The sequence below is a fragment of the Brachionichthys hirsutus genome, chromosome 1 (genome assembly GCF_040956055.1).
Source record: "Brachionichthys hirsutus isolate HB-005 chromosome 1, CSIRO-AGI_Bhir_v1, whole genome shotgun sequence".
NCBI classification, from domain to species: domain Eukaryota; kingdom Metazoa; phylum Chordata; class Actinopteri; order Lophiiformes; family Brachionichthyidae; genus Brachionichthys; species Brachionichthys hirsutus.
This window is the reverse complement of record NC_090897.1, coordinates 2,132,155-2,160,109: the sequence shown is the minus strand read 5'-3', so window position 1 is coordinate 2,160,109 and position 27,955 is coordinate 2,132,155. Positions and strand designations below refer to the sequence as shown.

Sequence of the window (27,955 nt, the reverse complement as noted above, 5' to 3'; positions counted from 1 at the left end):
TGCAGCCCGGTGCACGTCTGCAACACGTGCACACGCTTGTGCACGTCTGCATCACGTGCACACGCGTGTGAACGTGATGCACGCCCGAGTCTGCCGTATTTGCTGGCCTCGGACCGAGTGTCTCCCCCTGAAGGTGAGTTTCCTCTCTCGCCCTACCTGTCCCTCCTCGGCAACGCCAACACGCACTCGGGGTCAAAGGTCGGCAAGGAGCCTATACAGCTTGGACTTGATCGGCCACTCTGCTTCTTTCATTTTCTTCGTGTGCGAGTTCACGACTTGAAATGTGAAATTCTGTACAAGGTCAAATGCCAATGGGAGCAATGCCCCCCCTATTGTTTTTAGACTTCCTGGGCGCCGGGATTCACCCGGGATCCGGAATGACGTTCGGCATTTTATAGATCAAACAGCAAAAGTAAAGCAAGACAGTAACACAACAGCAGTACGGAAAAACAACGACCCCGGAGGGCGACCGCACAATGGAACAGAGCGATAGATGACACCTCCCTCAACCCACCCCTCCCCTGGGGCAATCGGATCTGCCCCCCCCCCCCCCCCCCCCCCCCCCCCCGCAAGCTGAAAGGACAAAAATCCTTTCAGATCAAATCTCCACACGTTCAAAAGACAAATCTGGAGATCATTTGCTTCATGACTGACAGGAGAACTGACCAGTATTGATCTGGGTTCGTTCCCGTCTGCCGATCAATCGGCTGACGAGTCGTTTCGGGTGGAGCTCGGCGCAGGCAGCACCCAACCAGCCCCTCTTTCCCCGACTGTTGCCGCGATCGGAGCGCGTGGGGAGGGTGTACGGAAACAAGGTGTGGCTTCACTGTTGTCATGGCAACAGAGACATCCCTGCTTTGAACCCTCTCAACCGAGTCACGCTGCACAGCGCAGAGGAGCAACAACAGAATATGTAAGCAAAACCAAAATAACCAAAATAGCAGAACCAGGCCTGCAGTCTCCCGGATGTAGCCTCTGCTCTTTTTCTTTGTCACCCCGTACAGATGGAGTACCGAGCCGAGCGTCTGCTCACCCGCCGGCGGCAGACATGCTTCATACCTGAGACGCAGCCGCCACCGTTCACTGTCATCACCGGATTCTCAAACAAGCGTAGTCTGTCCTTTATACCAGCAGCAGCATGTCTTCCTTAATAGGCCTCCGCTGTTATAAAACGCAAGGTTGCGTGACATTATTAGGCTGCCTAAGAAGGAATCCTCTGGATGTGTGTGTGTCTGTGTGTGTGTGTGTGTGTGTGTGTGTGTGTGTGTGTGTGTGTGTGAGATAGCACAGAGCGCCTGACCTGCAGGCAACCCCATCATGGAGGGTATGGAACAGGAAGCAGAGAAACCGATGTCTACACTCTGCTCAGTGTCCGAGTGAATCCACTACGCTGTGCACAAGCAGCCGGTGCAATTCCATCGACAAAAAGCCCCAGAGCTGAAAATCAGAGACAACGTAGGTTTGCGTTCCGAAGATGGCTGCATTCAGAAGAGATGCCGGTATGCAGGTGGGCATTCAATGGAATCCGCACTACTGAAATGAAAACTCTCAAGAGAGCTCAGCTTGATCAATACAGCGAGCTACTTTAGATGTATTATTAGACTGAATGGTAAAAAGCCACGGCTTGCTGAGCAGGATATGCTAGAGAGCATTACCCTCTAGTGGTTACATCTGGAACTGCAAAGCGCTGCTTAATTTCATACTGTACAATAAATGCATTAATTAAGATATAAATACGCATCCATAAAAACTTAATGAGAAACATTTAACAGCTAAGAATCAAATATCTGAAAAGTTGAGAAATATTGAAAATACACGGATACATAAATACATTTAACGGTTTAGAAAACAAAACAATGGAAGACAGAATTTTGTTAAAAATAAAATCGGCTCATTTTAGTCAGCCAAAGGAATAATAAACTTTGACTTAACTTTTCCGTTGATTCGTCGAGGAGTTTGATATTTCTGATTATTTTGAATGGCCCTTGAATGCCGCAGGGTCGTTTCAGCGCCAACACGGTCCAGGCACCGGAAGTTATCTTATAAACTACAATAAGTATAGCAAGCTAGGTGTACAGTTATCACTGATGATGTTTAGCGCATTAGGAAGTAGCTAAGAACATTCTATGCGAGTGGACTTTAACTATGTTTAGGAATAAGTCTGCCTGGTTCTCTCACAGCGTCCCGCCAGCATGTCACAACTTTTGGAGTAAGTAACGATTATTAAAGTTACAAAAAAAGTAGCTTACAAGTCAAACATCACCTGCTAAGTAACGTTAGCTGTGTTCGCTAAGAGTTGAGGAGAATGAATGTAATTTCTAACACACTTTTTGTTGTTGTTGTTTGGCTTTTGTCATTTCGTGTTTATTGTAATTTTTTTTTACTTAACATTTATGGTAATATCAGTCTATATAAACTAGTAGTAGTAATACATGTAATAGTTTATAAGCTGTCAGGTTATTAATAAACAGAATATTTGGTTTGTAATTTTTTAAAGAGATTTAAGAGTTCTTTTTTTAAGCTGCTCTGTAGTACTGTCATCTTAGTTTTAATGTCTTTCTTGCAGGACTGGAAGGCGGCACGATCACTGGATGGAGGACAGCAGATTACCTGTTCAGTGAGGATGCTACCTGTCCTGATACGCTCAGGTGAGTCGGCTCTGAAAAGCCATTATCTGTTAGAATTTCTTTTATCTAATTGAAGTTCTGTTTTGCAGGATATTTGAGAGCAAAGACTACCTGTGGAACAAGGTGGTGGTTTTTCATGTCTTGTTCCTGTCCATCTGTGAGAAACGCCGGAGTGTAAAATCTGTCTCCATTGGTCATTTCGTGCTGCCTCCAATTTCCGTGCAGGAGGGTGAGCATGTGTTTAGTAACTTCTTATAAATACACCTTAGTGATGTTAGTGCGGTCTGAACATGAGTTAGAGGGGTCGCAAGTTCACGGGACGTAAGAAAGGTTTCATCTTTGCCTCTTTAATTGTTAAAAACCTTTACTTTTATTCCATTTTACCTCTTAAAATATTCACATAGACTAAAATTTGATTTAAATGCAAAACCAATTTTATAGCTTATAACTCATATTGTTTTTATCTGATGACTATTTAAGAAGTGAGAAATGTAGCTGGGAGGTTGATTTGGGAGCGGGAACATCAGCAGTCACCTGCCCAGGTGAGTACACCTGTAAGTACAAACTACAGAAAGACACTTCATGTAAATGACAGTAATGTCCAGAATAATGTTTCCCTCAAGAGTTCCAGTCACCAGAGAGAAGCGGACTATCCCGAAGAAGTCAGCAGAACCAAGTACTTTGCTATACCGTAAATATGTTAATGTTAATGGGGGTTAATAAATGTAGTCCAATTCATGTAATCCCATTACTCTTTTGGCAGTTCTGAACCAATTGACACAGACGGGTCAGAGAGTGAAGCCTGTCTGAGTGGAAATAAGCAGGAATATCCCGTTTGTAACAAGCTGACAGGTGAAATAATTCATTTATCATTTACTGTTAGTTTATCAATAACATATCCGTAATGAATTTAGAATGTTGGAATTTTTTTCCTTTACCTGTAACAGGTTACGTCAGCATGAAAAACTTGTGGAAATACTCCGGCGATCTTTGTGACGTTCATCCCGGAGGTTTCCGCTGCTCCGACTGCAAAGCCTGCTGTTGCTCGCCGCGTGACAGCAAATAAGATGCTGGCACTTTTCTACGTGCACTTATGGTAGCGATGACATCAGCAGGTGCCAGTAATCAATTCATGATTTCTGACTCATTGTGTGTGTGCGTGCTAAAAATAATCGTAATAGATTTTTAAGAGAATATAATTTACAATTGTTACGTTTTAAAATAAAAATCCTCACTTTTGGACAATCTGTGTGACGTCATTGAAACCACGTGAAGAACCTCGTTGGTTATGTCGTAACCGCTGTTCTCTGAGTGGAGAGCCCGCCTCTCCGGTCACATGCTTCACACGAAGGACCAATCAGTGCTCGCCCTTGTGACCAGGATTATATACCGCATGTATGTAGTAATGTTTATTTGATCACACGCATTCACTGAAGCGAGTCGATGCTGATATTATATTTCACACGTTCTAACAGTTTATGAATGATAAGTAACTGTGATGTATTTGTTTACATATTAGAATAACTGTAGTCACACAATAGATCACACAATAGCACCATGAATGAGTTAACTATCGCACACACACTCCCAGATATAAACACACACCGTATAAGGATCGACCACGAGACAAGTATCCTCCTTTTTCTGTTCGGAATATCCGGAGAATCCAGTTTGACACCAGTAAAAGTCCCTCAGGATAATAAAGAAGTCACAAAAGTCCCTCAGGTTAATGAAGAAGTCACGGCTTGCCTCTTATTCAGCTGAACCTAAACTATTCTCCAGCATGCTCATTCTGTTTTGGTTTTTTCCCTGTGTGATTCCTGGTATTCCAGACTTAGTGCACAGCATTCCTGAGCTCCTTGTGTCTTTGCTTTGCTCTGTGTTTCGTCTGGTTTTGATCATTTGCTTGGCTTTCTGTCTCTTTCTGCTTTCCTGTTTCACACTTTTGGACGTTACCTAACAAGCTTTGCTCTTTTCTTTCCCCACTTGCTCCAACCTTCATTGCATTTGGAACATTGCACCACGTTCCAAACTCTTTTCTCCCTGCTGCTGCGTGAGCGTTTGCTTTGGGACACGCAGTTCCTATTGTCAGAAAGACTGATTCAAAGTTTTACTTCCTTCTGCCAATGGTCAACATCACTCTGTTAGTGGAGGAGCTGATAGAGGCAGCTGCAGAAGCTATAAACAGAGTGCATACCATCGACACACACACACACACACACACTTTCTCTTGGTGTTCGGGCCAATGGGTTTTTGTACAAGCACACGCCTCTTAATATCAGAGGCGTTTCTTACACAGTCTGTTTAACTTGGACCGAAGCAGCTCGGCATGCGTCTCCCAGTTCGGATCATCTCCGTCCTGCGGCGTGTCTCATGGCGCAAGAAAATATCTCCGTGGTCCTGCACGGCCAAGGAGACCTCCGGCTGGTAGGACACCGTCCGTTCTCCACTCACAGTAAATTAGTTACAACTTTTGGAACCAAAGGAGCATTTTGTTTCATCTTAATTCCAATTTATCACAGGAAACCCGCCCGGTCCCGGAGCCAGGTCCTGAGGGTAAGATGTTCACTGCTTGTGGTTCAGCTCCAGGAGCGATACTCTATTTAAGGATTATACGTAAAGCTGGGGGGGAACTTAGTTTCATGACTTTTAATATACCAAGATCATCGCTTTAACCCTTTATTGCCCAACGTATCATATTTCATACACACGGCTTTTCAGGATTTTGAGACTTCTACTTCAGAAGTTTGATTTTTATTTATATATATATATATATAAAAAGCTGATAGATACAAGCCAACAAGAATCATTGTGGACGGCCGTCGATTGAGACTGACTAAAGAGCTGCTATACAAGAAATGCTAGTAGTGATGTCACCGTTGGACAGTCAGGTCCAGGTTCTGCAGAGTCAAGGACAGCAGGACCTGCAGACTGAGACAGAAGGAGAGAGAGGACATATTGACTTTTATTTGTAACATGTGAATAACAAGATGGAGAGGGAGGAGCTCAGCGTGTCATAGCGAGGTTATACCACCAGTGTTGGCCTATGATAGCATAGTGATTATTGCATTGATTAATTATAAGCTTTGTTAAAAAGGAAAGTCTTTAGTCTACTCTTGAACATAGAGCTGGTGTCTGCCTCACGAACCGAATCAGGGAGCTGATTCCACAGTAAGGAGACTGAAAGCTCCGCCCCCCCAGTCTACTTTTGGAAATCTTTGGAACCAACAGCAGGCCAGCGTTTTGGGACCGCAGTGCCCTAGAGGGTCAACATGGCACAATGAGCTCTGTAAGGTAAGGAGGGGTCTGGCTGTTGAGGGCTTTAAAAGTGAACAGAAGGATTTTCTATTAAATTCGGGCTCTAACAGGAAGCCAATGTAGAGACGCCAGAACGGGGGAAATGTGTTCTCTCAGTCTGGTTCCTGTCAGAACACGAGCTGCTGCATTCTGGATCAGCTGGAGATCTTTCATAGAGTTTAGTCATTCATAGTTGAATTGATGAACAAACTGTTGAAGCATCTTCTCCCGTCCGTCGGTGCGAGGCCACGCTGGACCCTCACTGTGTCCTGTCTCGTGCGTCCGGTTCTGTCCACAGAGGCGCTGCTCCAGATCCACTCTGTTGGAATCTGTGGAACGGATGTTCACTTCTGGCAGCACGGAAGCGTTGGCGACTACGTGCTCACGAAGCCGTTGGTGTTGGGCCACGAGGCATCAGGTCGGGTGGTGAAGGTCGGATCGGCGGTGAAGCACCTTAAAGTGGGTGAGTGGCGTGTTTGTTTAAAGAGCTCGTCCAATGGGCACTGCAGGAATCTGCCATGGAGTTATACTGCAAAGCTTTCCTGGGTGAACCTTTTCTGCCAAAAAATTGTCTTTCCCAGGTGACAGGGTGGCCATCGAGCCCGGTGTCCCCCGGGAGGCGGACGAGTTCTGCAAAACCGGAAGATATAACTTATCTCCTACCATCTTCAGCTGCTCCCTTCCGCCTGACGATGGTACTCTGTGCCGCTACTACAAGCACAGCGCCAACTTCTGCTACAAGTGCGACTTCCATTGCATGTCTTTGCCTGCTCTCCATTTCCTCATTCTCTGATCTTTCTGTCTGACCGTCTGTCCATGATGCAGGTTACCCGATAGCGTGACATTTGAGGAGGGGGCTCTGATCGAGCCTCTCTCCGTGGGGATCCATGCCTGTCGCAGAGCCGGTGTCACCCTCGGCAGCACCGTGCTCATCTGCGGCGCAGGTAAAAAAAAACTGCAGTAATATTTTATTACATCCCCCGCGGTGAACGTAAAGCCTATGTTCCCTGTTGGGATGGCAAATGTGAACAACTACTTCGCGCCCACGCTGAAGCACAAACCAGCGAAGGCAGGGACAAAGCAGCAGTAAATCTATTCCGCAGACTGAATGAGAAACGCAGGCAACGTTGGACTGAGACAGTGGAGTCAATCGACTTCACACACTCCAGTCGAAGGGGGTGGCAGACCCTGAACAAGCTGACTGGAAGGTCAACAACCCCGGCACCGTGCCCCATTACTGCAAACTCCATTGTGTTGCTCCTGCTGAGTAACAGCCGCTTCCCAAACGCAGACAAGGACTTCACTCAAACAACATCAGCGAGAGTCCATGAACTGTACAGGGCCCCAGGGTGTGATGCCAACCTATCGGTTAACTTCTCAATGCAAGAAGCCGAACAAGCCATAAAACATCTTAAGACTGGTAAGGCACCAGGGATAGATGGCATCCACCCAGAGTCTGTGAAACACCAAGGCAAGAAGGCAACTGACTGGCTCCGTTGCTTCCTCTCTGCATGCCTCCAACACCTCAAGATGCCGAAAATCTGGCGCCGTGCCAAGGTGATTGCTCTACCGAAGCCCAACAAGCCAAGTGTTGACCCAAAGGGATACCGGCCAATCTCCCTGCTATGTGTACCCTTCAAACTGCTGGAACACCTCATCCTGGCTCACCCCACCCCAGTGATCGACCCCCAGCTCCCCAAAGAACAAGCTGGATTCCGAAGTGGTATGTTGACAACGGATCAGGTGACCCTTTTGTGTCATGACATAGAGGACAGTTTCCAGGCAGGTAAGAAGGCTGGTGCCGTATTCTTGGACCTCACAGCTGCCTATGACACTGTCTGGCTGCGCGGGCTACATATGAAGCTTCTGGAGACCATCCCGGACAAGCACATGGTGAGCTTCATTATGGAGATGCTGAGCAACTGCAGCTTTAAGCTCCACACCAGCAACGGCCAAAGCAGTAGGGTAAGAAGACTCAGGAACGGTGTCCCACAGGGCTCTGTGCTTGCACCGATGTTATTTAACATCTACATCCATGACCTACCCCTAACAACATCAAGAAAGTACGGCTATGCAGACGACCTGGCAATCCTGCTCAGCAAATCCTCGTGGGAAGTAGTAGAGGAAGGCCTTACAGAGGATATGGACATTCTATCCTCTTACCTGAAGGACTGGCGACTCAAGCTCAGTGTCGAGAAGACCGTTGCAACAATGTTCCACCTCCACAACAGGGAAGCAACACGTGAAATCAACATCATCGCTGACGATGCACAGCTACAGTCCCAGTCCTCCCCGACTTACCTTGGCGTGAAGCTCGACAGAACACTGTCCTTTAAACAACATCTGGACAATGTTAAAGGAAAGACCACTGCCCGTGCAGCACTGATACGGCGTTTTGCCCGAACCACGTGGGGAGCCTCCACAAAGATGCTGCGTTTCTCCACCGAGGCCCTGGTCCTGCCTGCTGCTGAGTACTGTGCCCCAGTCTGAAGCCGTATCCCTCATGTCCGTAAGCTGGATGCTGCACCCAACAGCGCACTACGGACTGTCTCCGGATGCCTACGTGTCACTCCAACCAACCAACTGCCAGTCCTTGCTGGAATCGCCCCAGCAGAGATCAGGCGAGAGGCATCCAGATGAGTTCTCGCTCGGAAGGCACATCTGAGTGAATCCCACCTTTTCCACAAGGTTGTCATGGAGACACCACATCATACCCGCCTCAAGTCCCGTTGCCCTTTTGCCACACAGGCCCAAGAACTGCTTCGTACGACACCAGCTGACATATCGAAGGAATCCTGGGTGAAGGCCAGATGGAGGGACCAGTGGAAGGTGGCAGTACCATCCAGGCTCCACTGCTACATTGAGGATCCAACAGATGTTCCTGGCCAGGACCTGCCCCGCAAGGAGTGGAATACCCTCAACCGGCTGCGGACAGGAGTTGGACGCTTTGGTGCAACAATGCAGAAGTGGGGTCTTGCAGACAGTGCCCACTGTGAATGTGGGGATCCATTACAGAGTGTGGACCACGTGCTGACCAGCTGCCCCATATACCGCCCGCCAAATGGTGATCAGGGCTTAATTGATATGGACAATGACACACTGGACTGGCTTGCTGCAAAAGAGCTGAAGGTCTAAGGACATACGACAGAAGAAGAAGGTTGAATTTCAGGGGAGGATGCAAAGCAATCAAAAAGGAAGAGGGGCCGCACTATATTCGAGTCACCCCCCCTTTATTAAATGGCCTTTTTCCGTTGTTTCAGACATTTTCACTGCACAAATCCTCACAGCAGGTATTTTAGTCCAGTCCACTCTCAGGCGTCCTGCTTGTCTCTCTCCACAGGACCCATCGGGTTGGTCTGTTTGCTTGTGGCTAAAGCGATGGGGGCCTCACAGATCCTCATCAGCGGTAACACAAACACCCGATTCAACATGCAGGTTCTTTAACCGTCTTCTGTCCCTCCGTCTCTAACCCGTCTGTCCCGTGTGTAGATCTGCTTCCAGAGCGTCTCTCTGTGGCCAAAGATTTGGGCGCCGACTTCCAGCTGGAGGTGAAGAAAGACGCCGGTCCTCAGCAGCTGGCCAAGACGGTCGAGGACATGATGGGAGACAAGCCTGACATCACCATTGAATGCACTGGAGCCGAGAGCTGCATTCAAACCGCCATCTACGTACGTGACCTCTTTGAAGGACTACAGTAGATTGGGAAATAAACCAAGTCACGACAGATATTCCTCCCGTCAGGCGACACGTTCTGGAGGTGTGGTGATGATGGTGGGTCTCGGTTCCGAGATGACAACTCTTCCTCTGATCAATGCCACCCTGAGAGAAGTGGACATCAGAGGCGTGATACGCTTCTGCAACACGTGAGACAAGATTGATCTCCTTTCTTTTGTAATTCAATGAGGACGGAACTGTTCGAGCTTTAAGTATTATGTCACATGTTTGTCTCGCAGCTGGCCGACCGCCATCGCCATGCTGGCGTCAGGCAAGTTGAACGTGAAGCCGCTCGTGAGCCACCGTTTCCCTCTGGAGGAGGCCATCCAGGCCTTTGACCTCGCACTTCAGGGTCTTGGCGTGAAGGTCATGTTGAAGTGTGACCAGAATGACCAGAAGCCCTGATGTCACGCTGTGTGGGCGAATGAGGAGGAGGACGGCAAGTCGGCCCGGCAGACACCAACTGGACATCTGAAGCTAATGAAGCTAACAGCTAGTTCAAATGGACACGCTACAAAGGAAACTCCCGCCTTATTCTCGTGACGTGAGACATGATTAAATGGATAATGATGTACCAATGTGGTCTTTTGAGAGAGTTATTAAAATAGCGGTAACAAATTATAGTTATTTTACACCTCGACGGCACACGTTCTAACAGCTTATGAATGAGAAGTAACTGTGATGTATTTGTTTAGGTACATATTAGAATAACTGTAGTCACACAATAGATCACACAATAGCACCATGAATGAGTTAACTATTGCACACGCACTCCCAGATATAAACACACACCGTATAAGGATCGACTACGAGACAAGTATCCTCTTTTTCTGTTCGGAATATCCGGAGAATCCAGTTTTACATCAGTAAAAGTCCATCAGGATAATAAAGAAGTCACAAAAGTCCCTCAGGTTAATGAAGAAGTCACGGCTTGCCTCTTATTCAGCCGAACCTAAACTATTCTCCAGCATGCTCATTCTGTTTTGGTTTTTTCCCTGTGTGATTCCTGGTATTCCAGCCTTAGTGCACAGCATTCCTGAGCTCCTTGTGTCTTTGCTTTGCTCTGTGTTTCGTCTGGTTTTGATCATTTGCTTGGCTTTCTGTCTCTTTCTGCTTTCCTGTTTCACACTTTTGGACGTTACCTAACAAGCTTTGCTCTTTTCTTTCCCCACTTGCTCCAACCTTCATTGCATTTGGAACATTGCACCACGTTCCAACCCCTTTTCTCCCTGCTGCTGCGTGAGCGTTTGCTTTGGGACACGCAGTTCCTATTGTCACAATGACTGATTCAAAGTTTTACTTCCGTCTGCCAATGGTGAGTGGAGGAGCTGATAGAGGCAGCTGCAGAACCTATAAACAGAGTGCATACCATCGACACACACACACACACACACACACACACACACACTTTCTCTTGGTGTTCGAGCCAATGGGTTTTTGTACAAGCACACGCCTCTTAATATCAGAGGCGTTTCTTACACAGTCTGTTTAACTTGGACCGAAGCAGCTCAGCAGGCGTCTCCCAGTTCGGATCATCTCCGTCCTGCGGCGTGTCTCATGGCGCAAGAAAATATCTCCGTGGTCCTGCACGGCCAAGGAGACCTCCGGCTGGTAGGACACCGTCCGTTCTCCACTCACAGTAAATTAGTTACAACTTTTGGAACCAAAGCAGCATTTTGTTTCATCTTAATTCCAATTTATCACAGGAAACCCGCCCGGTCCCGGAGCCAGGTCCTGAGGGTAAGATGTTCACTGCTTGTGGTTCAGCTCCAGGAGCGATACTCTATTTAAGGATTATACGTAAAGCTGGAGGGGAACTTAGTTTCATGACTTTTAATATACCGAGATCATCGCTTTAACCCTTTATTGCCAAACGTATCATATTTCATATTTATATATAAAAAAAGAAAGCTGATAGATACAAGCCAACAAGAATCATTGTGGACGGCCGCCGATTGGGTTGAGAAGGAGAGAGAGAGAGACCGATGTAGAGAGACAACGAGAGAGAGGGAGAGACAAGGACAGATCGAAGGAGAGTCAGAAACAAAGCGATAGCGAGACAGAGAGAAGAGGAGAAGTGAATCTACCAGTGATTCACAACATGTAGGTAAAGCTGCGGGGTAAACGACTGACTTTCATTTATAACATGTGAATAACAAGATGGAGAGGGAGGAGCTCAGCGTGTCATAGCGAGGTTATGCCACCAGTGTTGGTCGATGACAGCATATTGATTATTGTATTTATTGACTATAAACTTTGTTAAAAAGGAAAGTCTTTAGTCTACTCTTGAACATAGAGAATCATGGAGCTGATTCCACAGTAAATGAGCTCGATAACTGAAAGCTCCGCCCCCCCCCCCCCCCCCCCCCAGTCTGCTTTTGGAAATCTTTGGAATCAACAGCAGGCCAGCATTTTGGGACCGCAGGGCCCCAGCGGGGCAATATGGAACAATGAGCTCTGTAAAGTAAGGAGGGGTCTGGCTGTTGAGGGCTATAAAAGTGAACAGAAGGCTTTTATATTCAATTCGTGCTCTAACAGGAAGTCAATACAGAGACGCCAGAACAGGGGAAATGTGTTCTCCCAGTTTGGTTCCTGTCAGAACACGAACTGCTGCGTTCTGGATCAGCTGGAGATCTTTCATAGAGTTTAGTCATTCATGTTTGAATTCATGAACAAACTGTTGAAGCATCTGGAATTCTGCGATGCGATGATAAAATGCATCGAGGCCACGCTGGACCCTCAGTGTGTTCTGTCTCGTGTGTTCTGTCTCGTGTCTCGTGTGTTCTGTCTCGTGCGTTCTGTCTCGTGCGTTCTGTCTCGTGCGTCCTGTCTCGTGCGTTCTGTCTCGTGCGTCCTGTCTCGTGCGTTCTGTCTCGTGTGTTCTGTCTCGTGCGTTCTGTCTCGTGCGTTCTGTCTCGTGCGTTCTGTCTCGTGCGTTCTGTCTCGTGCGTCCTGTCTCGTGCGTTCTGTCTCGTGCGTCCTGTCTCGTGCATCCTGTTCTGTCCACAGAGGCGCTGCTCCAGATCCACTCTGTTGGAATCTGTGGAACGGATGTTCACTTCTGGCAGCACGGAAGCGTTGGCGACGACGTGCTCTCGAAGCCGCTGGTGTTGGGCCACGAGGCATCAGGGCGGGTGGTGAAGGTCGGATCGGCGGTGAAGCACCTTAAAGTGGGTGAGTGGCGTGTTTGTTTAAAGAGCTCGTCCAATGGGCACTGCAGGAATCTGCCATGGAGTTATACTGCAAAGCTTTCCTGGGTGAACTTTTCTACGCTGCAAACTTGTATTTCCCAGGTGACAGGGTGGCCATCGAGCCCGGTGTCCCCCGGGAGGCGGACGAGTTCTGCAAAACCGGAAGATATAACTTATCTCCTACCATCTTCAGCTGCGCCACGCCGCCTGAAGATGGAACTCTGTGCCGCTACTACAAGCACAGCGCCAACTTCTGCTACAAGTACGACTTCCATTGCATGTCTTTGCCTGCTCTCCGTTTCCTCATTCTCTGATCTTTTTGTCTGACCGTCTGTCCATGATGCAGGTTACCCGATAGCGTGACATTTGAGGAGGGGGCTCTGATCGAGCCTCTCTCCGTGGGGATCCATGCCTGTCGCAGAGCCGGCGTCACCCTCGGCAGCACCGTGCTCATCTGCGGCGCAGGTAAGAAAAAACTGCAGTAATATTTTATTATCAAGCTGTTGCAGGTTGAATTTCAGGGGACTGCAACTGCATTTTTAAGGTTTATTAAGTGGCCTTTTTCCGTTGTTTCAGACATTTTCACTGCACAAATCCTTACAGCAGGTATTTTAGTCCAGCCCACTCTCAGGCGTCCTGCTTGTCTCTCTCCACAGGACCCATCGGGCTGCTCTGTTTGCTTGTGGCTAAAGCGATGGGGGCCTCACAGATCCTCATCAGCGGTAACACAAACACCCGATTCAACATGCAGGTTCTTTAACCGTCTTCTGTCCCTCCGTCTCTAACCCGTCTGTCCCGTGTGTAGATCTGCTTCCAGAGCGTCTCTCTGTGGCCAAAGATTTGGGCGCCGACTTCCAGCTGGAGGTGAAGAAAGACGCCGGTCCTCAGCAGCTGGCCCAGACGGTCGAGGACATGATGGGAGACAAGCCTCACATCAGCATTGAATGCACTGGAGCCGAGAGCTGCATTCAAACCGCCATCTACGTACGTGACCTCTTTGAAGGACTACAGTAGATTGGGAAATAAACCAAGTCACGACAGATATTCCTCCCGTCAGGCGACACGTTCCGGAGGTGTGGTGATGATGGTGGGTCTCGGTTCCGAGATGACAACTGTTCCTCTGATCAATGCCGCCCGGAGAGAAGTGGACATCAGAGGCGTGATACGCTTCTGCAACACGTGAGACAAGATTGATCTCCTTTCTTTTGTAATTCAATGAGGACGGAATTGTTCGAGCTTTAAGTATTATGTCACATGTTTGTCTCGCAGCTGGCCGACCGCCATCGCCATGCTGGCGTCAGGCAAGTTGAACGTGAAGCCGCTCGTGAGCCACCGTTTCCCTCTGGAGGAGGCCATCCAGGCCTTTGACCTCGCACTTCAGGGTCTTGGCGTGAAGGTCATGTTGAAGTGTGACCAGAATGACCAAAAGCCCTGATGTCACGCTGTGTGGGCGAATGAGAAGGAGGACGGCAAGTCGGCCCGGCAGACACCAACTGGACATCTGAAGCTAATGAAGCTAACAGCTAGTTCAAATGGACACGCTACAAAGGAAACTCCCGCCTTATTCTCGTGACGTGAGACATGATTAAATGGATAATGATGTACCAATGTGGTCTTTTGAGAGAGTTATTAAAATAGCGGTAACAAATGATGGTTATTTTACACCTCGACGGCGTCGGGGCGTTTAAATGTGAGCGACATCACAGCAGACGAGCCCAGAAGCTCTTCATCCTGGTTTTCTTTTTTTGGGATCTCCTGGAAAAATAAAAAAAGAGACAACAAGTTTGATTTCATCTCACACAGGTTCTCGTTGAGGCTTCAGGGCGGGGGTTCACTGCCCAGCTGATTGGCTTCAGCCTTAGCCAATCAGCTGCTGTGTTTTGCTACAGCCCCGCCTCCTCGGGGAGTTATCTTCTGAACTTTGACAGACCCTGTTCGACCGGAACGGTTCGTTTGCTCACGCCGGTTGATCTTCGCTCTGCCGTCGGATCGTCGTTCCATCCGGCATGACGCAGGACAATCTCTCCGTGGTTCTGCATTCCAGAGGAGACCTGAGGCTGGTAGGAGACTGCCCCCCCCCCCCGGACCGGTTATTAACAGAGATCAAGCGTAGGTAAATGTTTTTTTTTGGTGTGCATTTTGTGGCAGGAAACCCGCTCCGTCCCGGAACCAGGGCCTGATGGTAAGATCTGAACAGGTGAACGTGTGACGTCAAGAAGCAAGTAAAATCCATTCAAACAACTTGAAGCACGTAATTTATTTAATCCCTTAATCTCAAAGACACCGCAAGAATACTGTCAAACTGCCTGGTTGTGATTGTAGCTCCATTTATGAGGAGTGTACTTTAAATTTAAATAGTACATTATATATGTGTGTGTGACATTAGGGGGCGTGTACCATACCTGAGCAACACACTGAAAAAAGTGATGTGCAAAGAAAAACCCTCTAATAAAGGCCTCAAAGGCTTCAAAAGAAACGAAACTGTATTAATAGTGAAATTGAGTTCCTACACAAACCCTTTTGTGTGTCGCTGATCCTGATGCACGGAGGAGGAGGTGTGTGTTACAGGTCGCATCTTTCTCAATGGGGGGGGGGGGGGGGGGGGGGGGCAACGTGTCGGGCGAATGTCTGTCTCAATATTCAGAAGAGAAGACGTACTAGAATAACATGAATGAAAATTAAGAGGATTTAAGGTGACTGGGTCCACTCCGAAAGCGGGTGTCTCATCCGGGGAGTTTCCTGGGAGAAGCTCCGGCATAACCTTTGACCCGTATATGTAGAATCAGAACAAAGAAGATGAAGGAATAAAACGAATCCCAGAAAAGATGTCAGAATGTGTGTGTGTCCGTGTGTCCTGTCTCCGGTTCTGTCCACAGAGGCGCTGCTCCGGATCCACTCTGTTGGAATCTGTGGCTCCGATGTTCACTACTGGCAGCACGGAAGCATCGGTGACTTTGTGCTCACGAAGCCGATGGTGTTGGGCCACGAGGCATCGGGGCGGGTGGTAAAGGTCGGATCGGCGGTGAAGCACCTTAAAGTGGGTGAGTGGCTTCGGGTTCCACGTGTGGAACGTATCGGGGGTCTCCAACCTGCCGTGGTCCGGCTTCGTGGAGGTCATTTTTTTCCGCGTGGGTTTCTACTCGCACACATTTGTCGAAGCCCTCAATAGTTGCTTCTGTCCTTCATTTTCTTTTCTTGTGGGTCTTTGGCTCCTCCTCCGGCTCCTCAGTTGGCCTTTTCTCCCTCTGTTAAGAAGCTCTAAAAAAAACTTTCATTTTTGCCAGTCTAGATACTAATAATCGATACAACAGAAATTCTATGAATTATTTCTTCTTTCTGTGCGGCCCGGTAACAAATGCCTCATGGACTGGTACCGGGGCCATGACCCTGTGGTTGGGGGGGGCCCTGATTTAAATCGTATTCACGCTCAGTCGCACTGTTGGTCGCTCTAATCCCGTATTTCCCAGGTGACAGGGTGGCCATCGAGCCTGGTGTCCCCCGTCAGGCGGACGAGTTCTGCAAAACCGGAAGATATAACTTATCTCCTACCATCTTCTTCTGCGCCACGCCGCCTGACGATGGAACTCTGTGCCGCTACTACAAGCACAGCGCCAACTTCTGCTACAAGTACGACTTCTATTGCATGTTCCTTGTACCAGAGATTTTCTAACAACTGATCTCTGACCCAATGTTTCCCCAAATCCTTTCTGAGCTGTTTCTGTCTCTGTCCATGATGCAGGTTACCCGATAGCGTGACATTTGAGGAGGGGGCTCTGATCGAGCCTCTCTCCGTGGGGATCCATGCCTGTCGCAGAGCCGGCGTCACCCTCGGCAGCACCGTCCTCGTCTGCGGCGCAGGTGAATAAAGCCAACGAACGGCCTTCAAAGTCACACAAAAGCTGCAGGAAATGCCTCTTCTTATAATCTGCAACAAACTCCTTGATTTTGATGCAGAATTGTTTTGTGTTCTGGAAAGTTTCGCTTTTTCCATGGGTCGCATTAAAGCACCTTTATTTCCTCTCTCCACAGGACCCATCGGGCTGGTCTGTTTGCTTGTGGCTAAAGCGATGGGGGCCTCACAGATCCTCATCAGCGGTGACACAAACACCCGATTCAACATGCAGGTTCTTTAACCGTCTTCTGTCCCTCCGTCTCTAACCCGTCTGTCCCGTGTGTAGATCTGCTTCCAGAGCGTCTCTCTGTGGCCAAAGATTTGGGCGCCGACTTCCAGCTGGAGGTGAAGAAAGACTCCGGTCCTCAGCAGCTGGCCCAGATGGTCGAGGACATGATGGGAGACAAGCCTCACATCAGCATTGAATGCACTGGAGCCGAGAGCTGCATTCAAACCGCCATCTACGTACGTGACCTCTTTGAAGTAGCCGCTTCCTCACTGTTTTAAGTTGTTGTTGCTTCCTCCTCGTTATTGAGGCTTGTCCCGACAGGCAACACGTTCAGGAGGCGTGGTGGCGCTGGTGGGCGTCAGCCCCAACATGGTCGCCGTTCCTCTGGTCAGTGCCGCCTTGAGGGAGGTGGACATCAGAGGCGTTATGCGCTACTCCAACACGTGAGAAGAGATTGTTGCTCCTTCTTGTCCTCGAGCCGATAATTAAAAGCAGAGTTGCGACTGACCTTTTTGCTGTCTCGCAGCTGGCCGATGGCCATCGCCATGCTGGCGTCGGGTAAGGTGAACGTGAAGCCCCTGGTGACCCACCGATTCCCTCTGGAGGAGGCCATCCAGGCCTTTGAGACCACACGTCTGGGTCTTGGGACAAAGGTCATGTTAAAGTGTGACGAGAATGACCAGAAGCCCTGATCTGACCCGCTGAAGAGAACCAGACCCGACAGTCAGCACGACGGCCACCAACCGGACCTTGACCCTAATAGAGCTAACAGAGCTAGTTCAAAGGGGCAAGCCAACAACAGATAGCGCTGTGAAACACGCCGTTTCAGGGGTCTGCTTTCTGAGCCACATTTAATCATTTTATGATTGGATCTAATTCATAAATGTGCCTGATTTTACACTTTAGAAGAGATAATCTCTCTGTAATCAAGCTACAATTTTTGTAACAATAACAAAAAGCTAATTTTCGTAATTATTTATTGACCCTGCACTACATAGTTTCAGCCGCTAGAGGGAAGTAGAAGCCAAAACCAAAAGGCTCTGAACCAATTTTATATTCTAATTAGAGGACAAATAATTTCCACAAATGAATGTTAATTAGCTCCGCCACGGAGGTTATGTTTTATGTTTGCTTGTTTGTCTCGTTGTTACGGAAAAAGATGAGTCTTGGTCTAACTTTGATTCCTTCAAATTTTGAAAGCAATCCGGATTAAAATAAAATAAAATCTGCATTCAATTCAGTAACCAAAAAGCACGGTCACAAAGGGGTCCGACATGAACCATCATGAAAAATGCCTTCTGGATCCGATCCAGAATGAGGTCAGAAGAAACATTAAACTTTAACATTGATGGAGTCAAATTGAGATTTTATTATCTTGCCACAATGACACGGCACTAATACGAGGCATGCACACAGAGAACGTCCACGTGGCTGAGCTTTACTCCACCCTCGCTTCCCTCAGAGTGAGTCACAGCCCCCCCCCCCCCACCTACGGGCGGGACGATGTCTGCGGCGACCGATCCTTGTCTGTTTCACATCAGCTTTACGTACACACGTTCCAACAGTTCTTATGGCGATGGGACCAATCACACGACGACAGGTACGTTCCACAGCCCACTCGTGGTGGCGCGGGCCTTCATGGCGGACACGCGGCAAAAAGAAATGCCATTCCTCACACACGTGACCTCGATATCAAACGCACGTTAATAGTTTCATTCGGTTGCTTATTGTCTCAATGAGCCGCTTTTTGTGCGTGAGAGCTAGTAAAGATGCATCTTGTCCGGAGGAGGCGGAGAAAATCAAAAAGAATATGGCGTTCCTCCCACAATCCCCTGCTGCACCCCACCCCCCCCACACAGGTTCACGCGATTCCCACATTTAGATCCGACATTCCGAGACGATAAGACCTGGCTTTTTAAATTGCTGCTTTCAATGAAACGGCAAGATGTAACAAATATTTACAGTAGCGGGCTGTAAGCCCCTCCCACCGGCAGCGGTGCCCGAATTAGTATTTACATGAGAAATAAATAGAAGAAAGTGAGACTATACAAGAAGCATGGCAGAAGTATCATATTTCATTATGTTGAAGACAAAAAAAAAAAAATAAGAATTCATTGCGTTGCATTCCCTCGACCAGTTCGGGAAAAACGGGACGAATAAATGATCAGCATTCACACGGACACGCCTCTCGTGTGTCTCCTGTCAAAAATGGCCGTTGCGTGTTAAGCGTGAGACGAGGAAAGAGATGAAGAGCGGAAGGCGTCAGCTCAAATAAAGAGAAGAAGAAGAAATGAGTCGACGGGGGTGAAGCCATCCCGAACCCGAGGCGCCACCGATCGCCTCGGTTCGCCCTTGAATGCGACCCGTCGGACCCGTCGGACCCGTCGGACCCGGCTGCCCGTCCGGTGGACATTGTTTATAAGTACATCGGCGTCTCCTGTCCTGTCAGAAGTCTGAACATGGCGGCCGGCATCGTCTTCATGTGAATCTAACGACGAGAGAAAGAGAGGTGTCTCAGTTACGGGCCACACGTGCGCGACTGTCTGACGTGCGCGTGCGTTCCAACCTCGCCGACGGAGTTGGACAGGGCCTGGACGATCTTCTCGTGCGCCGTGGCCACCACGCTCTGCCCGTTGATCTCGATGATCCTGTGGCCCACGCGGACTCCGCCTCTCTCGGCGATGCCTCCCCTCATCAGGCTGCATATCTGAACCGGCGGAAACACAAACCGCCGTTCTCCTCCGTCACATTCAAACTGCTTCAAGACCCGTCGCGGTCGCCCGGCGGTCGCCCGGAGGCGCCCGGGGGCGGACTTACGATGCCGTTCTGGACGCTGAAGCCCAGCTGGTACTTCAGATCCGGCCTCTTGATGAGGACGGTGGTGACAGGAGGGCAGCTGACGATGTTCATCTTCACCTGGACCTGGTTCTTCAGACCCTAACGGAGAAACACAGACTTCCATCAGTCGTACCGCGTCTAGCCTCTGTTAGCCACGCCGCGGCGCGTCCCGCACGCCTTCCCCGACCTTGATGATTCCCTGGCAGGTCGCGAGCGGCAGCCCCACCAGGCTGGTGTTGTTGATGGACATGATCTGGTCTCCGATGCTGAGCCTGCCGGAACGGGCCGCCGGGCCGCCGTTCATCATGTTGGCCAGGATGACCGTGGGCAGGATGGAGCCCCAGCCGGATTCCACGATCACCACACCCAGGATCTCCCCTTTGCTCTTCTCCAGCTGCAGCTGTGGACCAAAAGGGGGGGGGGGTTAAAAAGTCTCGCGGCCAAACGGCGTCGAAGTGGAGATCCAGACCGGACCTCTTTGCAGTTCTCCGAGTTGGAGAAGTGGACGAGGTCGTCGTTGTACATCTCCTGCGTGTTGATGATGTCACTGTATTCCTTCTGGCTCAGGTCTTCCGGGTTGATGCCGTTGGCTCGCAGGAACTCCTGGTAAGCCACGCTGAACGCCTGGCCGATGGACTGGGCGATGAGCTGGGCCTGCGGACATTAAACGCACCGTTTGGGGGGGGGGGGGGGGGGGTCAGACGTTGTTGCACCCAGACGCGATCCTTCAACTTCACTTGCGTTTTGCTCACAAGCCTTACTTCATTTTTCTTCTATAAGACAAGAGGCGTCCATCCCCCTGTCCGTCCCCTCTTTGTCTCACTCGGAGACAAAGAGGGGACGGATATTAATATCTAATCTGTAAAATCTAATAATCTCCAGCAATGATAAAAGCACTCAGGGGGCCGGAGTTATCGCTCTTTAGAGGTGACCTTTTTTTAAGTGGATGGACTTACGTCCTCGGACTCAAAGACGTGGCATATCATCTTGTACTGCTTCTTGGCCTCAGGCGCGCCGGCCGTGGTCTCGATGCAGTCCTGGGAGGCGGCGCGGGGCATCCGGCGCCTCGCCATCAGGACCACGATGTTTCCGATATCTGCGATGTAGGATATGGTGCGGAGCGCGTTGTCCATCATCGCCTCCTGGAGGATCAACCGGAGAAGTCACGTTAATCTGAAGTCCCCCCCCCCCCCACCCCAGATTCTACGACTGCGTCTCCATTTATTCCACAGTCCACCTTGTAATAAAATGAGTAACTGACACAGATGCTTGTAATCTGGCTACATGGAGGATTACTGCATTACTTCCTGTTTTATTTTGTAGCAGACTTCCTGTGTCACGTCTCGTTCTTTCCATTTCCTGTGTTATCCGTTCACTCCATCTATGCGCTTCCTGTCTGATTGACTGATTGTTCCCACCTGGCCCCTGTTCTTAGCCCCTCCCAGTCCCACCTGTCTGTCGGCACCTCGTCACTCTGCCTGTGCGAGTCCACCTGCTCATTGTGTCTGGATGTTGGTGAAGTTCTGTTCCGGTCCCGAGTCCCGGTCTGCTCTTCCTGATGTAAGTTTGCTCTCTTTTGTGTTTTCTTCGTCTGTTTGGGATTTATTTGTTTTCTGGATTAGTTTTTTTACTCCCTGTTTCCTCATAATTTGGATTTTGAGTTCAGACCAGTTAATTATTTGTCGTTAATGCATCTCAAGTAGCCTCGCCTGCCTCCCGTGTGCCGGGGGTTTCGGGTGGCAGGCGTGACGTGCGTGTTCCTGCCGGTGCTCACCTGTGAGTCCGCGTTGAGAACTTTGATCCTCTGGGTGGAGATGAACAGATCGACCTCGGTCAGGGTGTGGGCGTCTCCATCCGCGCTCTGTGGATGGAGACAAAACGGGAGTCGGTCAGTTTGTCTCCTCTGACCTCGTCTGCTCACCATGTTTGACCTTGCCCACTGTTAACGGTAAGATTAGAGTCCGTCTAGGGAGGCGTTGGGTGGAAGAGGCGGCGGGAACGCCGTTTGGCAGTGTTGTTGGTTGGGACTAGCTGTTACGGCTCGAGGATGGCGAGCTGGCATGGGAAGGAGAAACGGCTCGACACTGAAACCCTTTACCAGCCGGCTGGGCTGCAAATGAGGGCGACGCGTGTTCGGCCTGCACACGGTTCCATCTCGGCGCGCCGCGTGGAGCCGGGTGTGCCGCTGTAATGTGTAGCTGTAATTAAATGACTGTTTGAAGGGCTTGTGACGTTAATTTTTTACCCTTATCGGGTTTTTGATGGTCAGAATTGAATCAAAGATGTAATTGTCTGTCGTGCTTTTATTTTGATAGTTTACATTTCCTAGCGCGGCTTCAGCTTGGAAACGCTAGACTCTGAACGGCTCCTGGTTCTAAATCTAACTTGTGTTTGGTCTTCAGTGGAACCGATGCTAAAACCTGATCTGTAAAATGAAGACGAAGAAAACATCTATGCAGTTTTCCTTTTTTAAGCTTTTCATTTATTCGTAGTTATCGTAGCCTAAAACACGCACGGCAGACGTTACTTTATGGATAATCCTCTGTTCTACTCTATCGAATTATCACCAGTGTTCAAAGAAGCAAGAAAATAAACCGAGATTATCCTAATTATTCAAGCGCGCACTCGGCATGCCCTCAGTTTAAATCTCATAAATGAATCGGCTTAATGGCAATTAAAAGTAGGAAATCTGAAAACAGAGCTGCAGCTGCTGAACGTTCAATGTTTGCAATGCAGCTAAAATAGATCATATTATAATCTAAAATAAAGATGCACCGTATTCCACTTGCTTGAGGCGCTGGACGGAACGCTTCCGGGTCTGGTGTCACTTCCAGTTATCTTGGCTTATTCATTATGTGAGCGACCAGACGGCTCCACATTTTCACCGGCTTCTAATACTTTTGCAAATTAATTTGACTCTGGAGTGTTACTATTAGCCTTTTGTTTCTGCCTTTGAATCACTTCCCGCTCTTGGTTTCGTAGCTGCAGGAAGTGAACGTTTGGGATTTGCCAGTTTCATTTATGCCGTTAACCGGTTCCGGTGTTGTTGCACAGGCTGAGGAGCTTCGTCCTCGCGTCGTGCTCGCCTGTTTTCTGGCTCCTGTGTTCCAAATCAAAGGTTCTAAGGTGCTGCACTGATGAATGCACACGACAAATGGGTGGGAGGGGGGGGGAGAGACACATGAGAACAGGCACAAATGAATAGCTGAGAGTGGAGCCAAAGGGTCTTCCTTTCGCTTTATTACACACCGCCTTTTTCTTGATTTTGGCGGCCTTCTGCACCCTCTGGCAGGCAGGAGGACGGGCGTTGGGACGGGACAAGGTCGGCGGGTACGGGAGCACAGAAACGGGAGGGAGGAGGGAAAATAAAGAAGGTAAATAAAAGGCGGTGAGACAGTAGAGGTTGGCTTGCTATCGTTGAAGCGTCGTTTGTTCGTGGAGACGGAGGAAATAATTTCTCTTTCTCTCTTTTAAACACAAATCAAATTAAAAACACGCAGACATGAACTGACACCGTTCTGTCATTCTAAAGATGCATGGGAAAGGCTCCACGCTCAGAACTGGCTATAAGCAGATCACCAGTGAGACTTGGTGGCCGCGAGAGGACGAAGCCCCTGGAGAGGATTATAATTGTGCGCTACGATGAGTCGATTAAACGGCAGCTTGAGCTCAGCATGGCCGACGCGTCGGTTGGAGCAGACGCCTCCACGTCGAAGCGTCTTCTTCCAGTTGAATGTTTTCTCCTGCCGTCGGCTCGCAGGGATCTGAGGCGTTCGGCGACATCGACTGCTCTGCAGCGTAGGGATGGAAGCCTGCATGAATATTAGATCTAACGGCGCCAACATCAGGCCGCAGCTGTTTGAGCGCAGCCGACACGCAACGATTTAAAAAATGCAGTTTGCGAGATTGGAGGAAATAATGGCCCGCTTCCAAGCAGGCTGCTGACAGGTGAGGGCTAAGCATTGCCATGGTTTCATTCCGACTGTGCATTTTGCAGAGAAGGCATCTGCGTTGGAGATGAAATGCAGATTTGAAACTCTTCACATCGAAGCCGTCCACGGGACGATGAGCGTTCTCTCCTTCCATCGCTTCCTCTGTCGTTCCGTTCTTGTGTCTGACCGAATCAATCGTTTACGTACAAATGAGTCGTTTAATGAAGAGTCCTTCATTTATACCTTCTCTCTCCCGGCAGCTTCAGTCACAGCCAGTCGTCTGTGTAGCTCAGTGAAATGGGAGGGGCTCCGTATCGGTTTCGATGGCTACCTCTTAACTCATTTGGTTCTTTTCCCCTTTTGGATTAAAACCCAGATCCTGTGGCGTTTGGTTTGGTCTCCGGAGAAACGGTCGTTGGCGCTAACGGCTAATTAGCGCCCTGCTTATTGCAGAATCTAGTGATGAACACCAGGCAAGCATCAAAGAGAAGAGAACCTTCCACGCTTATGTTCACGTTTCATTCAGAATAGTGAGAAGGAAGTGAATGAACTGGGGTGCGTGCGCGTGCCGGACGGAGGGGCGTGTCTGCCGGACGCAGGGGCGTGTCTGCGTACCTTCACCCTGCTCACGGCCTCCTGGGCCTGCATCATGCGTATGTTCTTGGAGGGGTTCCTCTCGGACAGCAGCTGGGTCGAGCCCAGGTAGTTGGCGGCAAAGATGATGCCATCGATCAGGTCTTCTGGCTCGCAGGGTCCTGGGACTGGACGGCAGGGAAGCAGAGAGCACGGTGATTATTGAGGGTCAAAGAGGGGGGGCAGCGGTTTGTGAGGGATCGAGGCGAGGTGCAGGCGGGAGGTGGGGATGAATCTGCGGTTACGATCGATGCAGGTTGACCAGAGGCGGCACTGAACAAGTTCAGCCGGAGCTCGGGACGGGACGGACCGGCGGAAGAGGAACACTCGGAATGTTTCCGTGCATTTACAATATTTGCGGCTTCGTCTTCCAGCCGACGTGGAGACGAATCAACTTACCATCGACGAAGCTGGGGAACGATGCAACCTTCTTCGTTGGCTGGAAGAGGGGAAATAAGACATGACAGATTAATGGATGAATGAATGAATTCCGTTTGGGAATCCTGTCGGGCGATGCGCTCGACTCGGATCACGCGAAGTCTGCGTTTCCTGTAATCCAACATCCGGGTTCGACCTGACGTGACTCAAATCTCGCTGCCTGGTTAAATTATGATCAACTATTATACATTTACAAATGTTTGTCTCTAAATGTGCTCGAGTCGACGAGCGAACGTGATCCTTGTGGAGAAGTTCCCTTTCGTGCCTTTACTTTGAAGGGCATCGTGAATATTCAAGCACCACTTTAATTTGCTGCGCGTATTTCCAGCTACCAAACGGGTCTATTTAAACTAAGGATGCCGCGGCGTTCCCGTCCACCCCGTGTGTGGCTGCGCGGCGGTGCATGAGGTGGGAGGCGGCTAAAGACGTTGAGCTGGCCTTGGCGAGCGCGGTGAACGGATCCCACGGATCCGTTCTGATTTGCTCACTGCGAAGTCGGACGCCGGCTTTTGAAGGGGGACGCCTTCGTAGAACCGCGAGCCGATGGGACGCTTTGTTAGCCGGATGCTAGCACAACTACTAGCGCAATCGGTCACGCCACAGCAATATCCTCAATCAAAACGGCGGTGCATTCAGTGTCGTCTCACCTCCGATGCGTTGTTGTTTTCCAACGGAACGTTGAGGTCGGAGCGCTGCTGCGTTCTGGGATGCTCCGCCCCGTTGCTCGCCTGGCGGGTCGACACAGAAGAGCAGGTGCAAAGAAGGCGAGAGTTAGAATGTCATACATCCAGAGAGCGACGGCGTGCGAGAGAGTCGCACGCCGGAAACACGTTGGCTGGTTGGGATGGGAGGCGTGTTGAATTCGGAGCCAAGGCGACCTTCCTGATTCGTGCACCGGCGCATCGAAGCCGTGATCCGTCGGCGTCGTCCCGGATCATCGGGAATCTGCCGGAGATTCTCGACGGCGCTCGGGTCTGGATCCTGTGGCAGCTTGTCAGCTGAACCTGATCCTGATCCGAACCCCAGACCCGATCGACTCGTGTTACGGTGAGTGTCGGAGGTGTAAACGGACCGGAACCCGACTCCTCCTAAAGTCTAAACGTGTGATGAACGTACGAGCGGCTCACCTGCTCCTGTGTCCATCGCTGCCTGTCCCCGGGGGAGCGCGGCTGTGCCTTGGGCCCCCTCTGGAGGTCGGGGTTGTTGTGGTGCGTGGACGGCAGGTTCAGGGACTTGGGCCTGCTGTCGTGGCGATGGTGCGTCGGCAGGTAGGGGGCCGCGTCCGGCTTGGGGTGGGGGCAGTCGCCCGGCGCGGGGTCTCGCGCCGGGTCCTCCGGGCTCTGGTCGGCGCTGCTGCTTAGACTCCCCATGCTCATGCTCATCTTTATTTCCGCTACGATTTGGTCGATGTCCTCCTCGGCTTCCTCGCCCGTCTCCCCCTCCAGCACCAGCACCTTACGGCCGCGCTGCGGCGAGACCGGCACCGAGTTCCCGTTGTCCTCTGGGGCGTAGTAGTCTCCGGTGTAGGCCCGTCCCCGTCTGTCCACGACATCCTCCTCCTCCTCCTCTTCTTCCCCGTTGGGGCAGTACTCCTCGCTTTCTGCCTCCTCCTCCTCTTCCTCTCGCCTGGGCAGGCGATGGTCCAGAATGGGCTCTGGCCTTCCGTTATATATCTGCTCGTCCGGATCTTGCGCCACCACCTCGCATCGCACCTCTCCCTCTGCCACCCCCCACTCCTCCCCCCTGCGCCGCTCTCGTCCCGCCCACTGCTCCTCCTTGGCCCGGCCCCCCTCTGGCCACTCCTCCCTCGCCTCTTCCTCCTCTTCCGTCACGGCCTCTTCTCCCTCGTCGTCTTCGACCCACTCTTCCTCTCTCGCCTCCCCCTCAGGCCCCGCCTCCTGGCAGTCGTTGGCGTGCACTCGGCCCGGCTGCGTGCTCCCGGTGCGGTCGCCCTGGCTGTGGGTGTGGTCGCAGTCGCCCTGGCTGCTGCAGTCCATGCCTTCCAGGTAGCTGTCGTCCTCCGGGCAGTAGCGGATGTAGTAAGTTGCGCCTTCATCCTCCTCCGCCAGCCCTGCGGAGACAGTCGGTGGAACCGGTTTCCATTTGTCATGATTTCATGTGAGGAAAGGGACTCGAACCTTAAACAACATGGCAACCCGTATGTGACCCCCATTCCGATTACTTCTAACGCAATAAGACGCAACAAATGTCCTTTTTGAATATGTTGACCGGCGCAAAGAGACCAAAGCGCCTCTGAATTTGGGGACACGAAGGAGGAAGTTATTCATGTTCTTAATTTTGGGCAATCGGTCCCTGGAAACTCGGCATCTATGATCCTCATCGAGCTCGGCGGTCGGCTCGCTTTGATGGAAACGAGATGTTTGTCTACCTTTGTGCGGAACTGCCGAAGCCAATCCATTTTCATCCCTATATTTCAGCTTCAGCTGTTTCACTTTGTTTTTTGTTTTTTTAAGTCACAATTAACCTCCCCCCTGAAACTTTTATGAAATTTACAGATAATTCTGCTAAGATGAAACAGATACTGACGAGGATGAAACCTTTACCCGTGATCAAAGATTTGTCTCGCTCACCGTCATCATAGTCTTCCTCATCGTCCGAGGTGTTGTTGATGTAGTCCGAACTGGAGTCCTCATCGAGGCTGTCGGCTCCGCTGTGGAAGTCCACCCTGTTGGGGGCGTGGTCCGGGGTCGGGGGCGTCGCCGGCCGATGGTCGTCCTGCTGTGCCTCTGCTTCCTGTCTGTACTGCTTCGCTTCTGTCTCTGCATCGACGCCTGCATCCGGATGGTCGGGGCTCGCTTCTTGAGGTTTGGGAGAGGAATATTGCGGCTTGCCGGGCTGGGGGAGGGGTCTCTGATCACGCGACTCTTTGGGGTAGCGAACCGGCTGCCGTCTCGGGGGTAGGGCTTTCAGATTGCATGACTCCGTAGGATGAGAGGTGGGACAAGAGGCGGGGCCTGGAGCAGCCATACCGTTTCCTCCGCCGGCCCCAGGCCTCTTCCTATGAGCCATGGTTGGCGGCCTACAGGCCATGCATCGCTGTCGGTTTGATCCTGGGAGACGGGCAAAGACACAGAAGAACAATGTTAGAGCGACATCAAATTTAATGTTCAAAGCAAAACGTATTTAACTGTTTCAGCCGTCCA

General features: G+C 50.3%; 5 protein-coding genes across 5 annotated transcripts; 4 read left to right on the top strand and 1 right to left on the bottom strand.

Annotated features, from left to right (window-relative positions):
* Nucleotides 1-2,145: 2,145 nt before the first annotated feature.
* On the top strand, nucleotides 2,146-3,693 carry terb2 (telomere repeat binding bouquet formation protein 2). The gene is made up of 7 exons (XM_068740878.1): nucleotides 2,146-2,209; nucleotides 2,567-2,648; nucleotides 2,717-2,856; nucleotides 3,108-3,169; nucleotides 3,251-3,318; nucleotides 3,391-3,479; nucleotides 3,575-3,693. Exons 1-7 carry the CDS (start codon nucleotides 2,146-2,148, stop codon nucleotides 3,691-3,693), a joined length of 624 nt encoding a protein of 207 aa, XP_068596979.1.
* A 1,307-nt stretch (nucleotides 3,694-5,000) lies between these two features.
* On the top strand, nucleotides 5,001-10,243 carry LOC137912830 (sorbitol dehydrogenase-like). Its single transcript, XM_068756997.1, has 9 exons — nucleotides 5,001-5,054; nucleotides 5,150-5,183; nucleotides 6,223-6,387; nucleotides 6,506-6,665; nucleotides 6,750-6,868; nucleotides 9,265-9,330; nucleotides 9,414-9,592; nucleotides 9,666-9,787; nucleotides 9,878-10,243. Exons 1-9 carry the CDS (start codon nucleotides 5,001-5,003, stop codon nucleotides 10,041-10,043), a joined length of 1,065 nt encoding a protein of 354 aa, XP_068613098.1. The 3' UTR covers nucleotides 10,044-10,243.
* A 915-nt stretch (nucleotides 10,244-11,158) lies between these two features.
* On the top strand, nucleotides 11,159-14,600 carry LOC137910932 (sorbitol dehydrogenase-like). Its single transcript, XM_068755387.1, has 9 exons — nucleotides 11,159-11,249; nucleotides 11,345-11,378; nucleotides 12,648-12,812; nucleotides 12,932-13,091; nucleotides 13,176-13,294; nucleotides 13,486-13,551; nucleotides 13,635-13,813; nucleotides 13,887-14,008; nucleotides 14,099-14,600. The coding sequence occupies exons 1-9, from the start codon at nucleotides 11,196-11,198 to the stop codon at nucleotides 14,262-14,264; spliced, it is 1,065 nt and encodes a 354-aa protein (XP_068611488.1). The 5' UTR covers nucleotides 11,159-11,195; the 3' UTR covers nucleotides 14,265-14,600.
* A 222-nt stretch (nucleotides 14,601-14,822) lies between these two features.
* On the top strand, nucleotides 14,823-18,275 carry sord (sorbitol dehydrogenase). Its single transcript, XM_068759075.1, has 9 exons — nucleotides 14,823-14,889; nucleotides 14,978-15,011; nucleotides 15,706-15,870; nucleotides 16,297-16,456; nucleotides 16,569-16,687; nucleotides 16,859-16,924; nucleotides 17,008-17,186; nucleotides 17,272-17,393; nucleotides 17,477-18,275. The coding sequence occupies exons 1-9, from the start codon at nucleotides 14,836-14,838 to the stop codon at nucleotides 17,640-17,642; spliced, it is 1,065 nt and encodes a 354-aa protein (XP_068615176.1). The 5' UTR covers nucleotides 14,823-14,835; the 3' UTR covers nucleotides 17,643-18,275.
* Nucleotides 18,276-19,366: 1,091 nt separating this feature from the next.
* apba2b (amyloid beta (A4) precursor protein-binding, family A, member 2b) lies at nucleotides 19,367-27,842 on the bottom strand. Its single transcript, XM_068754543.1, has 13 exons — nucleotides 27,383-27,842; nucleotides 25,919-26,862; nucleotides 25,439-25,519; nucleotides 24,753-24,792; nucleotides 24,336-24,481; nucleotides 23,038-23,073; nucleotides 21,563-21,649; nucleotides 20,745-20,930; nucleotides 20,263-20,442; nucleotides 19,976-20,188; nucleotides 19,768-19,887; nucleotides 19,517-19,657; nucleotides 19,367-19,438 (listed from the first exon to the last, which is right to left on the bottom strand). Exons 1-13 carry the CDS (start codon nucleotides 27,840-27,842, stop codon nucleotides 19,367-19,369), a joined length of 2,706 nt encoding a protein of 901 aa, XP_068610644.1.
* Between the last annotated feature and the right edge of the window lie 113 nt (nucleotides 27,843-27,955).

Coding starts and splice junctions, on each gene's coding strand:
- apba2b (XM_068754543.1), bottom strand. CDS start 27,842: ATGGCCTGTAGGCCGCCAACCATGGCTCATAGGAAGAGGCCTGGGGCC. Junction 26,863..27,382: donor TGAGGAAGACTATGATGACG/GTGAGCGAGACA, acceptor CTGTCTCCGCAG/GGCTGGCGGAGGAGGATGAA. Junction 25,520..25,918: donor AGCGATGGACACAGGAGCAG/GTGAGCCGCTCG, acceptor TCGACCCGCCAG/GCGAGCAACGGGGCGGAGCA.
- LOC137912830 (XM_068756997.1), top strand. CDS start 5,001: ATGGCGCAAGAAAATATCTCCGTGGTCCTGCACGGCCAAGGAGACCTC. Junction 6,869..9,264: donor CGTGCTCATCTGCGGCGCAG/GTAAAAAAAAAC, acceptor CTCTCTCCACAG/GACCCATCGGGTTGGTCTGT. Junction 9,788..9,877: donor GTGATACGCTTCTGCAACAC/GTGAGACAAGAT, acceptor TTTGTCTCGCAG/CTGGCCGACCGCCATCGCCA.
- terb2 (XM_068740878.1), top strand. CDS start 2,146: ATGTTTAGGAATAAGTCTGCCTGGTTCTCTCACAGCGTCCCGCCAGCA. Junction 2,210..2,566: donor AGCATGTCACAACTTTTGGA/GTAAGTAACGAT, acceptor TCTTTCTTGCAG/GACTGGAAGGCGGCACGATC. Junction 3,480..3,574: donor CGTTTGTAACAAGCTGACAG/GTGAAATAATTC, acceptor TACCTGTAACAG/GTTACGTCAGCATGAAAAAC.
- LOC137910932 (XM_068755387.1), top strand. CDS start 11,196: ATGGCGCAAGAAAATATCTCCGTGGTCCTGCACGGCCAAGGAGACCTC. Junction 13,552..13,634: donor CTCACAGATCCTCATCAGCG/GTAACACAAACA, acceptor TCCCGTGTGTAG/ATCTGCTTCCAGAGCGTCTC. Junction 13,814..13,886: donor GCATTCAAACCGCCATCTAC/GTACGTGACCTC, acceptor TCCTCCCGTCAG/GCGACACGTTCCGGAGGTGT.
- sord (XM_068759075.1), top strand. CDS start 14,836: ATGACGCAGGACAATCTCTCCGTGGTTCTGCATTCCAGAGGAGACCTG. Junction 15,012..15,705: donor CCCGGAACCAGGGCCTGATG/GTAAGATCTGAA, acceptor TTCTGTCCACAG/AGGCGCTGCTCCGGATCCAC. Junction 15,871..16,296: donor GGTGAAGCACCTTAAAGTGG/GTGAGTGGCTTC, acceptor CGTATTTCCCAG/GTGACAGGGTGGCCATCGAG.